The sequence below is a fragment of the Sorex araneus genome, chromosome 2, assembly GCF_027595985.1.
Source record: "Sorex araneus isolate mSorAra2 chromosome 2, mSorAra2.pri, whole genome shotgun sequence".
NCBI classification, from domain to species: Eukaryota; Metazoa; Chordata; class Mammalia; order Eulipotyphla; family Soricidae; genus Sorex; species Sorex araneus.
Window position 1 is genome coordinate 6,642,451 of NC_073303.1, and position 17,511 is coordinate 6,659,961.

Below are 17,511 nucleotides of genomic sequence, written 5' to 3' on the forward strand. Positions count from 1 at the left end.
AACACTCACTCAGGAAGCGAAGTGAAAAGCACACTACTCTGGCCGGTCCCTCTCTCTTCCCAACTTCTTCCCTCCCGAGGCTATGCTCTGGGCCGGACTGTGTCTGTTCTCTCCCAATTCATGTGCTCAAACCTTCAACCTTCAAAAAGCCTTGAGACAGGAAATTAAGTTTCCATGAGGTCACAGGGCTCGGGTCCTAATCCAGTGTGACTGATGCCCTTTATTTATTCATTTTGGTTTTGGGGCCACACCCAGTACTGCTCAGGGCTTAGTGCTGGCTCTGAGCTCAGGGATCACTCCTGGAAGACTGGGGCCCATGAGGGCTGCTGTCGCTGCAGCGTGGTGGATGTCCTTTTAGAAAGAGAGCGGGAATGGCGAGGACAGAAGACAGCAAACCTACAGGCCGAGGGGAGAGTGTCCACAGAAATCAATACTGTGAGCACCTTCGTCTCACTTTCGGCCTCCAGAACTGTGAGAAAATAACCTTCTACTGTTTAAGCCATCCAATTTGTGAATCTCTTTAGGCAGCTCTAGCAGACATTGAGTCAAATTCTCCTGTTCAAAAGGGAAAGGGAAAGGGAAAGGGAAAGGAATTTGGAACCAAAAGCATCAGATAGCAACAGAGGAAAGTATAAACTACCGTTAATTTGAATGTGTATTTATAGCCCACCGCTCACCCCTTGGGCCAAATGGTAACTTTTTTTTTGGGGGGGGTGTCATTGTTAGCACTGTTGTCCCATTGTTCATCGATTTGCTCAAGCTGGCACCAGTAATGTCTCCATTGTGAGACTTGTTACTGTTTTTGGCATATCAAATACACCACGGGGAGCTTGCCAGGCTCTGCCGTGCGGGTGGGATACTCTCGGTAGCTTGCCGGGCTCTCTGGCAGAGAGATGGAGGAATCGAACCTGGGTGGGCCGCGTGCAAGGCAAATGCCCTACTCACTATACTATCGCTCCAGCTCCCCACCCCCCCATGGTAACTTTTTAGTCTAATGGGTAGCTAAAATTCTTTCTGTGATTGAGCAAGGATAGGACGGGGTGGAGAATCTTCCAGTGAGGTGGTGGTCAAGCAGGAAAACTTGAAATCAAGAACAAGAACGAAAGGAGGGCTGGAGGGATAGTACAGCAGGGAGGGTGTTTGACTTGTGCGTGACTGAGCTGGGTTCGTCCCCGGCATCCCATAGGGTTTCCTGAGCACCACCAGGAGAATTTCCAGAGTGCAGAGCCAGGAGGAACCCCTGAGCAGGCCCCAAGAGCCAAAAAAAAAAGAACAAAAGGAAAGGAAGCAGCTCTCTCCTCACGCGGCTGTCCACTGCTCCTTACCGTTACTCAAGGGCTTCCCACATTCCTGCTCCTGCTGGGTGTGGCTGGGATGGCACTGCACTGGCAGGGACTCAGGCAGCCTTCCTGAGGCCGTCAACTTGTCCAGGAGTGTCTCCTGTCTTTCTGAACTGGCTGAAACCTGGGAACAAAAGGGTGTGAGTAAACTGGTAAAGGAGATTTTGTAGAACAGAAACATTTGAGAGACAGATCAAAAGAGGCATCTGCAAGAGACTCAGCAAAGGGGAACACTCTTTATTCAACTGCAAATAGCAGTTGTGCAGTTGAGTCAGGCTAATCTTGACTGTTCAGGACACTGGCTCGAAATCCACTCTCTGCTGCAGTAATCTGCAGAAATCCACTCTCTGCTGCAGTAATCTGCAGAAATCCACTCTCTGCTGCAGTAATCTGCAGAAGTCCAGAATCACACAGGCTTTGGGATTTACAAGGACCATATTTCTGGTGGGGAGCCACACTCAAGCAGTGCCCAAGCTTTCTCCTAGCTCTGGGCTCAGGGATCACTCCTGGCAGAGTTCAGGGGATGGAACCAGGTCAGCTGCGTGCAAGGAAAGTGACTTAGCTGCTGTGCTATTGCTCTGGCCCCTATAAGGTACTTTTTTTTTTTCCTTTTTGGGTCACACCCAGTGATGCACAGGGGTTACTCTTAGCTCTGCACTCAGGAATTACTTCTAGCGGTGCTAGGGCGGCCATGTGGGATGCCGGGGATTGAACCTGGGTCAGCCGAGTGCAAGGCAAATGCTCTATCTGCTGTACTATCGCTCCAGCCCCTAGAAGTTACTTTTAAAATCATCCAGGCCCACTTTCCCACAAAGGGGCATTTCTTGGGTAACTGTAATTTCCAGTAAGGTTGCAACTAGCAAATGTGGTTTCTGTGCACTTAAAAGGTGACTATGACAAACTGAGATTAAACAAAGTGTAAAAATAAAATATAAAACAAATTTGAAAGTCACATGGGCAAATACCCCACCTCATTTTTATACTGTTTGCCTAACAATATAGGTTGAATTAAATAACATTTTATTTGTTTTGATTTTTAACATGTGGCCATTAGGGTCAGAGAGATAGCTCAGGGGTTAAGCCTGTTGCCTTGCAATGCTGCTAATTCCAGCACCACCTCTGAGCACAAAGCCAGGAACAGCCCCTGCACATGGTTTGATGTGACTTGAGGTCCCCCCTTCTCCCAGTCGCCAAATGAATGTCTGAGGCTATTAGAGATTTTCAGTTACACAGGATCCAGCCCATTTCTTTTTACTTCTCTGTTGAATAACCATGAGATATAGTTACAAATCTTTCATGTTTGAGCTTTAGTCATACAATCGAATACCCATCCCTCCGCCAATGCACATTTCCATCACCAATGTTGCTTGGGCTGGAGCGATAGCACAGCGGTTGGGCGTTCGCCTTTCTTGAGGCCGACCTGAGTTCGATTCCTCCGCCCCTCTCAGAGAGCCTGGCAAGCTACCGAGAGTATCAAGCCTGCGTGGCAGAGCCTGGCAAGCTACCCGTGCGTATTGAATATGCCCAAAACAGTAACAATAAGTCTCTCAATGAGAGACGTTACTGGTGCCCACTCGAACAAATCGTTGAGCAATGGGATGACAGTGACAGTGAATGTCTCCAGGATTCCCCCAATCCAAGCCCTTCCTCTGCCTCGATTTCCCCCATACTCTCTCTCTCCTTTTGATCTGGCCCATTTCTGTCGGGCTAGTGCTATTCTGTAATATCCACGGCAGCAAACTCCCAACAGTGCTGTACAAGGTAGCCCATTTTATTGACAGGGAGCTGCGAATGGTAGAGAATTCTTTGTGTTTCTCTGATACCTACTTGCCATCCTGTAACTTCTCACTGGTCCCGACTTTTCAAACTGGCGGGATCAATCTTGAGGTTCTGTTTACTTAGCCACCTTTGGCTGAGCACTGGCTGTGAGGCTCCTCCCTAGGCTGTCTGTCCTTCTCTGGGGAAGCACCAAACACCTCCCTGTGTCCTTTCATTGCCTTCTGCTGGGTCTCCATCCTCCCCCCCACCCCCGAAGCTGACTGTCCGTCCCACCTGCTTTGTTGGCGCATCCAGTTCCCTCTCCAGGCTCTCCAGCACAGCCACGGCCTCCTCTCCAGTCTCCGGGTGCTGCGCCTGCACCCATGCTTGCAGGTCCCTCGGGAGAATGCTCAGGAACTGTTCCAGCACCAGGCGATCTAAGATCTGCTCCTTGGTGTGGCATTCGGGCCGCAGCCACTGGCGGCACAGCTCCCCAAGCTGGCTAAGTGCTTCCCGAGGTCCCGGTGCGTCCTGATAGCAGAGGCCCCTAAAGTGCTGCCTGCACAGTTCCCTCCTGTGAGCACCGTCGTGGTGCGAGCCGGAGTCGGGTTCCCAGCAGTGCTCTTCTGCCTTAACTCTCCCAAGGCCCGTTGGCGGCTCAGGCTTCAGGGGTGCGGTCATTCTGTGCTGCGGGCAGATCAATTCTCAGTGTGAGACTGATACGGGGAGAATCTCTTAACCAATTTCACGGGGAAACGCCAACAATTGCTGTGAACACACACGTGTGCATGAGGGCAAGCCAACAGGATAGGAAAACAGTGTCGGGAGGCTGTAAGAAAGGACATCGCTAACGCCATGCACTCAAAACTGAGCTCTCCTGCACAGTTTATTTAGTTAGGTCTTTGGGCCACTCCTGGCAGCACTCAGGGGTGATTCCTGGCTCTGCACTCAGGGCTCACTCCTGGCAGGATGGAAGCCGGGCAGGCCGCGTGCAAGGCAAACGCCCTGCCCGGTGTCCTAACGCTCCCGGCCTCTGTCCCGTGCAGCGGGGAGCACTACACGGGGGCTCCAGAGCGCCAGCTGTCAAAGCCTCCCGGTGCAGATGTGTACATTAAATGAGATCTGGCAGCTGCCACCCGGAAGCACGGAACACACTCCAGGTACTCTAAAGGCGTCAAAAGGGGCGTTCACTCCACCCTCCCTGGGATGGGCTACCGGCGAGGGAGGTGACAGGGGTGGACCAGGCAGCGCCGCTGCAGCCCGCGTCCCTTTCACTCTGGGCGACTTGGTCCAAATCCTCTCTGGCAGGAGACGGGCAGCGCCGGGCAGGGGCGGGGGAGGGGGTGCTGCTGACCCCCTCACCCCCCGTGGCCTGCCCGAGCCCCCTCAGCACCCTTGGAGTCCCGCTACTCACCTCACACTCGGCGTGGAACAGGTGTGACAGAAGCGTTCTTAAGGCGGCCCCAACAAAGCTGGGCTGCAAGGGACCAATCAGCGCCCAGCCTTCCGGGCCGCTCTAGGAAGCGTCGCCTCGGTGGCAGCGGCTGGCAGCAGCGGGGCTTCTCGTCTCCCCTCTAGCCCGTGGAGGACTGAGTTTCCTTGTTGGGTGGGCCGTGGCCCGGCTAGTGGGTCTGGGATGCCTTTTTTCTTGGTTTTAGGGCCACACCTGGCTTTGGGCTTACTCCTGGCTCTAGGGCTCAGGGGTCACTCCTCCTGGCTGTGCTCGGAGGACCATATGCAGGGTCGGGGTCGGATCAGGTGCTTGGCAAGCGCCTTATGCCGCCAGAAGCTCTTTTTGAAAGGTTTCCCCTGCCCCCTCCCCCCCTCCCCCGCCGGTAGACGCTTAGCGGGCTGGAGAACGGGATGATCGGGTGGCATCCCTGGCAGTGATGGTCCCCAAGCATCTTCTGTGCACTGCCAGGTGTAACCTAACTCACCTCCCCTGCTCCCAACAAATAATAAGAGGCCCCAATATGTTTAATGATTACGTTATCTAATGATGCATCTGCAAGAGGACTGATACTTAAAAAACATAAATGGTCTCCAACATCTAGCTTTGCCAGTGTTTGATGCACCACATCTAATGTCCATAGTGTCGTGTGCGTGTACAGAATTAATTTAGCCTTGCGCCACCCCAACATGGTAACATCTCTGCACCTTGCGTATTTGCTCCTTGGACTGGTTGTTGGTTGTTAAGTTTGTATATAAAGGGTTCCCCCTACTGTGGGTTTTTTTATTTAAAGTTTTTTTTGCCATACCCCGCGGTGCTCAGGGCCTACTCCTGGATCTTCTCTCAGGATCACTTTTGCCAGTGCTCTGGGGTGGACTGCGCTGCATGCAACCCCCCTGCCCGCTGTACTATTGTTCGGGCCCCTCGTGTGTGTATGTGTTTTTTCTTTTTGGGTCACACCCGGCGATGCACAGGGGTTACTCCTGGCTCTGCACTCAGGAATTACTCCTGGCGGTGCTCGGGACCATATGGGATGCTGAGATTTGAACCCGGGTCGGCCGCTTGCAAGGCAAACACCCTACCCGCTGTGCTATCACTCCAGCCCCTAGTGTGTTCTTTTTAAGAGATAAAACTACATAGTGTCCAACTGCTTATAAGTGCTATAAGTTAGGAGGTTGTTTCCAGTCTTTTGCAAAGACTGCTGAAATAAAATATTGTGAACACATCATTTCTCATGTGCGAGGACAAACTACACATATTCCTAGAAATATCATTACCAGCTCCCAGAATAGTGGCATTTGTCCTTTTGTTAGTACCAAGTTACTAGAGAACCTGCTAGCTGATTTTTGTTTACAGTTGTCATTCAATGCTGTAAAATGATTTCATCTTTGCCAACTTGGTGAGAAATGCTTTAAGGTTTCATTTCCTTTTTTCTTTCTTTCCCCACCTCCCTTATTCCCTACTGACTTAGGATCCCACCACCATTCTGGAAACTATGTGATACTCTTGGGCATGTGCATGCGTGCCTAGGTGCTGTGTACACCTGTCATAGCAGAAAGAAAACTGTGACGTTTCCAGTGGGAATGAAGTAACGCAATTTAAAATAGGGCTGTCACCATGAACCTCACTAGGAAAATGACATTCTTTTTTGGGAAAATGACATTTGAACAGAGATGTGTGAGTGAACTATCAGGGGTAAGATAAGTTTAGGGAGAGTACCAAATGCAAAGGACTAGTTTGTTTGAAATATTACAGGCACACAAAAAAAGAAAAAAAAACACATTCCAGGTATAGAAAGGAAGTTTGGGGCCCAAGAGTACAGAGGGTATGGTGCTTGCCTTGCATGTGGCCAACCCACATTCTATCCCTGGCATTGCATAGGATTCCTGAGCCCCATCAGGAGTGATCCCTGAGCACAGAGCCAGGACTAAGTTCTAAGCACCACTCAAATACCTGCCCCTCCTCCCCCAAATGGGATGCTCTAAAAGTACTGCATCAGCCATTCACTCCCCACTCCCGGGCTTAGCTGACCTTCTCTTGTGGAGAGTCATTAATTAGGGCTGGTGAGCAATCTCTTTAGTTGAATATTCTTCCCCTCCTCACCCCTACCACTGCCCCAAGAGTACCTTTCCCCCTATTTCAACTTCCCCAACTCTGCTCTTCTGATTTGATATTAATAGTCAGTGAAAGAAGGCCAGAGTGATAGTACAGAGAGTTAAGGTGTTTGCCTTGTATGGAGCTGATCTAATCCCTAAGTGCAAAGCCAGGAGTAGTAAGCCCTGAGCACTGAAACCAAAACAGTCAATGAAGAGTCACAACTCAGGCTCAAATACTACCCCCTCCTCACCCCCCCCCCCCAATATACAAAACAGCAGGCCCGAGAACAAGAGGAAAAAAGAAGACACGCTGATCTTTCATTCATCGCAGTCAGTTACTTTTTTAATTCAGTGTTTTCACATTTTTCTCTTACATCAGTAGGTTTTCCCGCTTGTGAATTCTCTGATGTTGACTAAGGTGTGAGCTCTGACTGAAGGCTCTCCCACACTCACTGCACCGATAGGGTTTCTCTCCAGTGTGGACTCTCAAGTGCCGAATCAGGTGTGAGCTAACTCGGAAGGTTTTCCCACATTCACTGCATTCGTAGGGTTTCTCTCTGGTGTGGATTCTTTGATGCAGGATAAGGTGTGAGTTCAGGCTAAATGCTCTCCCACACTCTTTGCATTGAAAGGGTCTTTCTCCAGTGTGAACTCTCTGGTGTCTAATGAGATCTGAGCTCCCTCCAAAGCCCTTCCCACACTCAGTACATTCATAGGGTCTCTCTCCAGTGTGGATGCGCTGATGCCTAGTAAGTTTGGAGCTGTGTCGGAAAGCCTTCCCACATTCCTTACATTGATGGGCTTTCTCCCCACTGAAAATAGTTGTATGTTTAATAAGGTTTGGGTTCTTGAGAGATTTTCCATATTGATAAATGTTTTCTCCAGCATAAGTTTTTTGATGCTTAATGAAATTTGAATTCCATTTGAAACTTTGATCACAAGCACTGTGTTTATAAGAGTTCTGGGATGTAAATTCATTTGAGCTGACAGTGAAGCTTCTCTCACATCCTTCATGATTTATGTCAGCTGTGAGTGTATTTTTGTGGGTAAGGATTTTACTGTAACCTCCATCCTGAGCACATGTTTTTCGAGTCTCCCCTGCTCCTTCCCCGCAGTGCTTCTTAATTTTGCTCGTGGACTTACAGATGTCTTGAGGTTCAGCAGATCCTTCTGATTTGAATCCCGAGATTCTTCCTGACACAATTCCCTGTGACTCTATTTTTTCATAAATGTCTAGTTTTGGCAGGGATCCAGTGTTTTCACTCTCATGATCTAAAGTAATCAAAAAAAGAAAAAAGAAAACCTGTTTTCTGAGCTAGGAGAAGTTTGTGGTCTGTTCAAGATAGTTATACTGATACTTCGGTTGGCTATTTAAATAATAACTTTCTCATGAGGTATCATCAAATAGTGTTATTTAAAAGAATATTATTTCTTAAATGAACAAAAGCTGTATTATTAATTTTGTCCCGTATGCTCTACAGTGTCTGATTTACCACATTCTATAAAAGCAACCGTTCTCTGAAGCATCGGTCCATGCTATGGAAGCTGCAAAGCTGTACTACACATGCGCAATTTCACCTTCCATCAAGCAAATCCTGAAAGCAAGCATATCCTGGTGTCTGCGTCCCAGATCGGCATGATTCCTAAGGGCACTTGCTTCTGTGTCATATTGCTGAGAAATAAAGGGCATATTTACTTAAAAAGAAAAAAAGTAATCCTGGGCCAAAGAGAGTACAGTGAGAAAGGCACTTGCCTTACACGTGGCTGACCTGGGTTCAATCTCCAATACCCCACAGGGCTCCCTGAACCTGCCTGGAGTGATCCCTGAGCACAGAGCTAGGAGTAAGCCCTGAGCACTACTGGGTGTGGCCCAAAACTCAAAAAAAATATATAAATTGATGAGTCTATCAATGATGATGTAACTGATGTATATAGCATCATGTATCTGCATTTCTTCTCACTGTATGTACTTTTCTATCACGTTTTATGTCCACGTGTTTCTTTTTTGCTTTTTCCCCCCCGTGTCCTGATATTTTCTCAAGATATCACTTTCCTCACTTACCACAGTCTAGGAGGAGGAGGGTTTCTGAAGAACCATGAAGGACCTTTGAGTCCATTGGCTGAAACTGGGCACTGAGTCCTGATCCAGGAGGCAGAACCTTTTTCTTGAATATTTCCTGTCCATGTCCATGTACTGGAACCTGAGAAAAACAAGGTTCATTAGTGCTCATTGGAATTAAACATCTTCGCCCAAACAATGAACCTCTAGTAGAACCATAAAGGAGGGGAGGGAAGAGCTAAGAATGGCTCAACTGTAAAACATACAGACACACAGAGAGGAAGGGAGCCAGAAATGAGTCCCTAACGCTGAACTACTAGCGCCCACAGTTTGCTCTCACCGAGCGACTCAATCTGAGACCATCTCTAACTCAGCTCAATCTAAGGGCCTCTCCTCTCACAGTGGGGCTTCCGCCGTTCCGGAGCTCCGAGATCTCTGATCCCCTTTATACCTGGAGAACCACTTCATGCGCGCCTTTCTCCAAATCTTCCACGATGGCCACGGCCTCCTCTCCACTCTTGGGGTAATGCTCCTGGACCCAGGCCTGCAGGTTCCCGGGCAGGATGGTCAGGAACTGCTCCAGGACCAGCAGTTCCAGAATCTGCTCCTTGGTGTGGCTCTCGGGCCTGAGCCACTGGCAGCAGAGCTCCCGGAGGCGGCCCAGGGCCTCTCGCGGTCCAGGCGAGTCCTGGTAGCAGAACTGCCTAAAGAGCTGCCGGCAAAGCTCCTGTCTCAGGGGGTCGCTTTTCAGAAAGCACGTTTCCTGCCTCCAGATAAAGTCTTCCTCTTCGATCTTTACGATGATAAATCCGTCATCATCCTGAAGGGTTTGAGCCGCCGTTTTCTTTGATTCTGTGGTCATCTTAGGGTATAGTATGTAATCAAAAACTCCACTTCTGTTTTGTGAAGAGTCCTATTTGGTTTCAAGAGCTCTCTTGAGAGTTAAAAAAAAAAAAGTTACTAAGATGATGAAACATTACAACATAGAAATAGCTATTCTCCATCACACAGAAAACTACTGACCAGGTGTCAGGGAAAACCTACTCTGTGGATTGTTACATAACATCTACCTCAAAGGTGCTTAAAATGGAATAAAAACAAGATTTATCAGACTAATGGAATGGATCTGGAAATCCAGAGATAAACCTTATATTATACAAACAGAAATAAACCTTTGCTATATAATAAGAACTTTTATAATACACAGTAATATTGATATAATACATATATAACGTATGATATGTTCGTCACTGTCACTGTCACTGTCATCCCGTTGCTCATCGATTTGTTCGAGCGGGCACCAGTAACGTCTCTCATTGTGAGACTCATTTTTACTGTTTTTGGCATATCCAATACACCACGGGTAGCTTGCCAGGCTTTGCCGTGCGGGCTCGATACTCTCAGTAGCTTGCTGTGCTCTCTGAGAGGGGCGGAGGAATGGAACACGAGTCAGCTGTGTGAAAGGCGAATGCCCTACCGCTGTGCTATCACTCTAGCCCGAAATGTTCATATATAATATATATCAAAGGAGCTAAGAAAGTCTCAGATAATGTTAGGAGAATTGGTTAGTCACATGCAAAAGTATATATATATTTTTTCCCTGGATCCCTATTTCATATCATTTGTAAAAGTTAGTTAACAAATGGGTCATTTTTTTGTTTAGCTTTGAGTTTTTGGGTGACACCCATTTATGATGAGGGCTTACTCCTGGCTCTGTGCCCAGGGGTCACTGTTGGCAGTGCCAGGCATCAAACTGGGATGGGTCACATAAGTGACTTATCTTTTGTACTATCTCTCTGACCCCCAAATAGATCAACTTTCTCAGGTGGCTTTGATTTTGATCCAAATTTGTTATGTAAATTGAGAAAACGACAGGCAGAACTCTCCTTGATATTTATTACAGAGGTACCTTTAATGATGTCATGCCACTGATTTAGAAAAGGTGCAGAAATAAATCTACATTAAACTAAATTTTCACTGTCACTGTCATCCGGTTGTTCATTGATTTACTCAAGCGGGTACCAGTAACGTCTCTATTCCTCCCAGCCCTGAGATTTTAGCAGCCTCTTCTTACTCATCTTTCCCGATGATTGGAGGCTCTTTCAGGGTCAGGGGAATGAGACCTATCGTTACTGTTTTTGGCATATCGAATATGCCGTGGGTAGCTTGCCAGGTTATCAATCTTAAAAAATGATAGCTAATACAAAAGGAAATGATGCTTACAGGTCCGGAGAGATAGTGCAGTAGGCAGGGTTTTGCCTTGCAAGCATCCACCCTGGTTCAATACCTCACACCCCATATGGTACCCAGAGCCCTGCCAGGAGTGAGACTGGAAAAGAGCAGGCACTAAACTCAACAAAAATTCCCACCCAGATTTGGTAAGGGGAATTAAGGTTTCCCAAATGAAGACACACAAATGGCCAACAGGAGTATGAGAAAATGCTTATCACCACTGATTATTAGGGAAATGCATATCAAAAATATTACTTCTACCAATGAGAACAGCCTACCTCAGGAAGTCTAGAAACATCCAGTGCTGACTTGTGGCAAATAGACAAGACAGAAGTTACAGTAAAATCTTATCCACAAAAATACACTCACAGCTGACATAAATCATGAAGGATGTGAGAGAAGCTTCACTGTCAGCTCAAATGAATTTACATCCCAGAACTCTTATAAACACAGTGCTTGTGATCAAAGTTTCAAATGGAATTCAAATTTCATTAAGCATCAAAAAACTTATGCTGGAGAAAACATTTATCAATATGGAAAATCTCTCAAGAACCCAAACCTTATTAAACATACAACTATTTTCAGTGGGGAGAAAGCCCATCAATGTAAGGAATGTGGGAAGGCTTTCCGACACAGCTCCAAACTTATTAGGCATCAGCGCACCCACACTGGAGAGAGACCCTATGAATGTACTGAGTGTGGGAAGGGCTTTGGAGGGAGCTCAGATCTCATTAGACACCAGAGAGTTCACACTGGAGAAAGACCTGGGAGGGAGAAACAGGAAACCACAAAGAAAGAACCTGAACTGGTAACCGGCTGGAAAGCAAAGTGCAATAGATTTGTACAAAGCATTTTAGTTTCTTTCTTTTTTTTTTTTTTAAAGCGTTTTAGTTTATTTTTGAACCACACCCCCTATTGCTTGGGGGCTACTCCAGCCTCTGGTCTTAGGGGTTGCTTCCAATTGTGCTAGGGGGGGGTCCATACGGTATTACTGGGCCACAAACACAGACCTCCTGCACGCAACTGTCTCTCTGGACCGCTATGAGGATATTATTGAGGCAAAATCGCTTACTGCACAAAGTCTCAATTAGCAAATTTATGGATTCAGAATTTATCTTTTGAACCTCGAGGAGCCAAGTAACCTGACAAATGCCCTGTTCCTGGGGGTCTCATGCAGGCGGAACTGCAATATGAAAATACAGAAACACAGGCTGTGTGAAAACACCAACCTAGAACCTAAGAGGTAGCTATTCAAAATCTCCAGCTAGGATTGCTAATAAGTATCTTAAGTAACAAAACAAGGTAACTTTTCTGAAGAGCCAGAGATGAATAATTTCGGTCAGTGACTAGCTCCTCTTCAGAGTCTCAGGGAGCTTTTTCTCTCGCCCTCAGCAATTCCCTCCCTGCCTTTCTGGTCTCTTGGTTCAGTTCATGAGGTCTATCATTTCACCAGTGAAACATAACAAGCACCTGCTTGCTTATCACCCTTCTCTAAGCCATGCTACTGTATCGGTTTGTCAAATATTGTCTCCATGTGTGTGGATCTGGTTTCAGAACTGAAAAACTAAGTTTTAATACATTAGAAGTGAAAGATACAATAGAAAACGAAAATATCAATTTTTTAGATTCTTCCACTCAACATTTCACCAGCTGGCTACAGTTTTGTTGCACTAACAAGTGCCTCCTTAAGAATCATAACATAGGGGCTGGAGTGATAGCACAGTGGGTAGGGTGTTTGCTTTGCACGCTGCCGACCCAGGTTCTATTCCCAGCATCCCGTATGGTCCTTGGAGCATCGCCAGGAGTTATTCCTGAGTGCATGAGCCAGGAGTAACCCCTGTGCATTGCTGGGTGTGACCCAAAAAGCAAAAAACAAAAACAAAAACAAAACAGGAGTAACCCCTGAGCATCAATGCTAGGAATGTGAGAGCATCACTGGGCGTGGCCTAAAAAAGGAAAAAAAAATCGTAACATAAATAGGGTAATACAGCAGGTAGGGGACTTGCTTTGCACCTGCCAACCTGGGTTCGATCCCCAGCACCGCCTGTAGTTCCCTGAGCCCCCAAGGACTAATCTCTGAGTGCAGAGCCAGGATTAAGCCCTGAGCATCATTGGGTGTGATCCCTCTCTCCCCCAAACAAACAAAAATTAATAACACAAAGCAAACAAGCGATGGACTAGAAGTTGTATGGCACTGGTTTCCAAAAAAGTCTGAGTGTAGGATAGGTTCAGTGCCTAATCATTATGTGGTACTTCATTAGAAACAGAATCCTGAGGACTTCCCTGGAAAGTTAACTCAGTTAATACAGAGATCCGCCTGAAAAATCTGTATTTTCATGTGCAGATGAAAGAAAGATTATGCTGACTTTGCAAAACAGCGGAAATGACAAAAATATACGTGCAGAAAACATTAAATAATAAAGAAATATTTCATATGGAACACATTGAAAATGCCTCACAGATGTTGCAAGCTAACGTGCTTTTATGGCAGAGACACTGAAATCTCTGAGATAGGGAGAGAATATATGTCATGTGTGCAAAGCAGCGAATATTTTCTAGGGATGCGGGGGCTCAAACTGGTAAATAAAGATGATACGACCAGGGAACAGAAGACGTGAGGAAACGGGGAGGACAGGCAGACACATGACGAGCAGCTCTCGGTGTGGCTGAGAATTCCACTACCGCCTGCAGCGCCAACTCTGAGTTCGCCCGGTTCCCCCCACAACGCCTGACTCCACACTGCGCGCGTGCCCACCCGAGCCGGCGCAGAAGCAGGCAGGGCGCTGTGACTCGGGGGCGTGCTGTTTATTGCTGCCCACCCCGCGCCCCCAACAAAGACCAAGAGCTCTGTGTGACTGCCCGCTGGTGGGGGCAGGGCACCGGGGGGGCAGGACGCACAGCAGCAGGACCGGCCAGGCCTGTCGCTGACCCGCCTCAAGGCCACGAACACCTTTGGGGGGGGGGGGGAGCGTTTTGAGGTTACCAAGGTCACGAGGTGAGTCAGGACCATCTCGAGGGCATCCAGGAATGTGCTCCCTAGTTGGGTCAACCCGCCCAGGGGCACCACCGACCCTGCGCTCAGGGCTCACCCCGGGCAAGGCTGGAGGTGGGGCGCACACTGGGTGCCCGGAGATAACACCCAGGTGGGCCGAGGCACGGCAAGCGCCCTCTCCGCCCTCCTAAGGCCCCAGGCCCTGGGGTGAGGGGCTCCCGCTGTCCTACACGTCCAGCCCCTGAGGGGAGGCACCCCACTATCCGACGGCTCCAGCTCCTGGGGTGCGGGGCTCCCCACTGTCCGTGGGCTCCAGTCCGGGTACGGGGCTCCCCACTGTCCGTGGGCTCCAGTCTGGGTGCGGGGCTCCCCACTGTCCTAGGGCTCCAGTCCTGGGGTGCGGGGCTCCCCACTGTCCTAGGGCTCCAGTCCTGGGGTGCGGGGCTCCCCACTGTCCTAGGGCTCCAGTCCTGGGGTGCGGGGCTCCCCACTGTCCTAGGGCTCCAGTCCTGGGGTGCGGGGCTCCCCACTGTCCTAGGGCTCCAGTCCTGGGGTGAGGCCCCCCCCACTGTCCTACGGTTCCAGCCCCTGGGGGGAGGGGGCTCCGCACGGCCACTGTGCCTGTCGTGCGTAACGCGGGGCAGCGGCGCAGGAGGGGCGTGGCAGCTACCAGTAAGACCCAGGGCAGATCGGGGGGCTTCAGGGCGCATCCCAGGCGGGGAACGACCTCCAGCACCCCTTTCTCTCTCCCATGAAGCCACTCTCCAGACTCCCCTGGCTCTTGAATGAGGACGGGGGGGCGTTCGGCGTTGGTTCCCCGGCACCCCCAGGCCCCAGGCACGCACGAATCTACGGCTTGGGAACTTTGCTCCCAGGCTGCTTCCCCTGCAAAGAAGCGGGTCCCAGGAGGCGCAGGCTCCGGGGTGGCGCCCGGCCATCCAGGTGGGACGCTCCGTGTCCCCCACCCCGGCTGGCGACCTAGGTCGGCAGCGCCCACACGCCGCAGGCGCCGCGAGACCCCCCCAGCCACGGCCCCCGAGCCCCGGGCGCGAACGTCACACGCAGCGGGGGTTGCCATGGCAACGCCGCCCGGCTCCGGAGGCGGCGCGAGAGCCGTCCGCGTCCTCCCCGGCCCACCCGGCACCGGACCTGGTTCTCCCTCTCCTGGAGTTTCCCGAGGCTCCGGATCCAGGTCGCCGCATAAGCGTCTCAGTCGCCCACAGGGCGGACTCAGGGCTGGGCGTCTCACGGGGACAAAGGAGCGGACACCTGGGGCCCCGAACCCGGACTCACCTCTCCCGCAGGGCTGGTTCCGAACGGGCACTTCCGGTCGAGGACGGCAAGGCAGTCTTTCAAGGCTTCATCTGAGTCTGCGCGCCTGCGGAGCGGCAGCCGTGGACTACAGCTCCCAGAAGCCTTTGCGGCTACCACGGCGACCAGACTCCATTTCCCAGGTGTCTTTGGGGCGGCACCAAGGAGGTGGAGCCGTTTATTTTATTTAATTAATTAATTAATTAATTTATTTACAACACGCAGTAAAAATTTATTCATATTAATAACTCCATTTGTCATGGGGGTTGTTGCTTAGATGTATGGGATGGCACATGCATGCTGGCTCTCTGAGGTTACACAGGTGCTGTCTCTCTGAGGTTACACAGATGCTGGCTCTCGGAGGTTACGTAGGTGCTGACTCTCTGAGGTTACACCGGTGCTGGCTCTCGGAGGTTACACAGGGCTGGCTCTCTGAGGTTACTCAGGTGCTGGCTCTCTGAGGTTACGCAGGGCTGGCTCTCTGAGGTTACGCAGGGCTGGCTCTCTGAGGTTGTGCTGGTGCTGGCTCTCTGAGGTTGCGCAGGGCTGACTCTCTGAGGTTACTCAGGTGCTGGCTCTTGGAGGTTGCACAGGTGCTGTGGAGCCGTTTTTTTTGGCATCACGGGCTCTCTGGGAACCTCCTGTGAGCATTTTTGGGATGGTGGACCTCCAGGCTAAATGGACGTGCTCGCACTCCATCGTTGCAAAATCCTTCTGAACTCCTAGCCAGCCTTTTTCCGATCTGACCTTGGTGGTACGCAGATTCGTGAAAGATTAATTGAACGTCAGGATGTCCAATGCCTGGCCCTGAAGTGTTAACTGTCTTGAATGGATCCTACTGGACAGGCACTAGAGCAGTGACAATGATTTCATTTTCTTGCACTTTTCCGTACCCCCACTCATCTGCGATAGAATTAAAAGTCATGCGTTTATAGTTCCTGATGTAGGTGGATTTCGCAGGTGGCTCCCATGTGTCAAGGAGAGAAAGACAGGCACTTTCTCCCAATCCACCTCTGCCACCCTGACCCGCTGGAAGACTAGGACTGGTAAAGTCTGTGATGAGCCTCCGCCCCGCCAGCCCCATCAGGTGGCTCTCATGCCACACCTGAAGTCTGCTTGGTCTTCCAGGCACGGGAGTTGATTCCCAACACCCAATTTCTCCGGGAGCCATGGACTCAGGCTGGAGCGAGGATTTGCTCTTTGCAGGAAAGGAGAGTCAGTCTTAGGCCTTACCCAGGATTTTCGGGATTCTTGTCTTGCTTTGCAGAAAAGAATTTCAGGAGTAGATGAGCAGTGAGGTGAAACATTTTACTCAGAGGATTTGAAGGGGAGGAGGAAGAGAAGGTAGGCGATAGTGGAGAGTATGTGCTCAAGGAGAAGGCCCCTACACACATTAGACACGAAAGCATGAAAGCACACATCTCAAGAGGAGATGCGGGCGCCACATGGGCTCGGGCAGCATGTGCATGCGCCCCCTTTGGTCAAGGTGGCTTTTATAGGATTTTTCCAACCTACTGGTGTGACACATCATAAGACACTCCCCAGTTTCCATAATTACCACACCATATTTGATGGGTTCTGACAGTAGGCAACAAATCATAGAGGGAAATATATATAAATATATGTATATATAAATAAATATATGGCTCACAATGGAGACGTTACTGGTGCCCGCTTGAGCAAATTGATGAGCAACAGGATGACAGTAACAGTGACTAATATATGCCTCTCAGAGAGCCCAGCAAGCTACTGAGAGTATCCCGCCCGCATGGCAAAGCCTGGCAAGCTACCTGTGACGTATTCTATATGCCAAAAACAGTAACAATGGGTCTCATTCCCCTGACCCTTAAAGAGCCTCCAATACGGCAGCGTTGGGAAAGATGAGTAAGGAGAGGCTGCTAAAATCTCAGGGCTAGGACAATGGAGACTTGATTGGTGCCTGCTTGAGTAAATTGATGAACAATGGGATGACAGTGATGACAGTGACAGTGATACAGTGATACCCCCACATGGGGCTTCTACCTAGATAAGAGTCTATTGCTAAGAGGGTAGAATTGGGTGCAGCCTCTGAAACTCCTTATCTTGACCTTTGGTCCTGCTGGGTCTTCTCTGGACTGAATCACTAAAGTTAATCAGGTTAAGGGAGAGGTCTGAGGTATTCGAGGGATTTCTTTCATAAGGAGGATTCAAAGTCCTCAGGGTCCGCTGTGGAAGGTCTTGCTTTCTGTGTCCGCAAGGTAGGTCAGCCTTAGAACTTTCCTTGCCTGAAATTT

General features: G+C 49.6%; 1 protein-coding gene across 2 annotated transcripts; it reads right to left on the minus strand.

Moving 5' to 3' along the window:
- Window positions 1-6,976: 6,976 nt before the first annotated feature.
- Window positions 6,977-15,302, minus strand: ZNF165 (zinc finger protein 165). Of its 2 annotated transcripts, none has more exons than XM_055128895.1 (4): window positions 15,221-15,302; window positions 9,155-9,637; window positions 8,707-8,845; window positions 6,977-7,916 (listed from the first exon to the last, which is right to left on the minus strand). In XM_055128895.1, exons 2-4 carry the CDS (start codon window positions 9,563-9,565, stop codon window positions 7,015-7,017), a joined length of 1,452 nt encoding a protein of 483 aa, XP_054984870.1. In that variant the 5' UTR covers window positions 9,566-9,637; window positions 15,221-15,302; the 3' UTR covers window positions 6,977-7,014. The 2 variants fall into 2 exon arrangements, with proteins under 2 accessions (XP_054984870.1, XP_004621895.2); XM_004621838.2 differs by lacking the exon at window positions 15,221-15,302 and adding an exon at window positions 15,077-15,214.
- Between the last annotated feature and the right edge of the window lie 2,209 nt (window positions 15,303-17,511).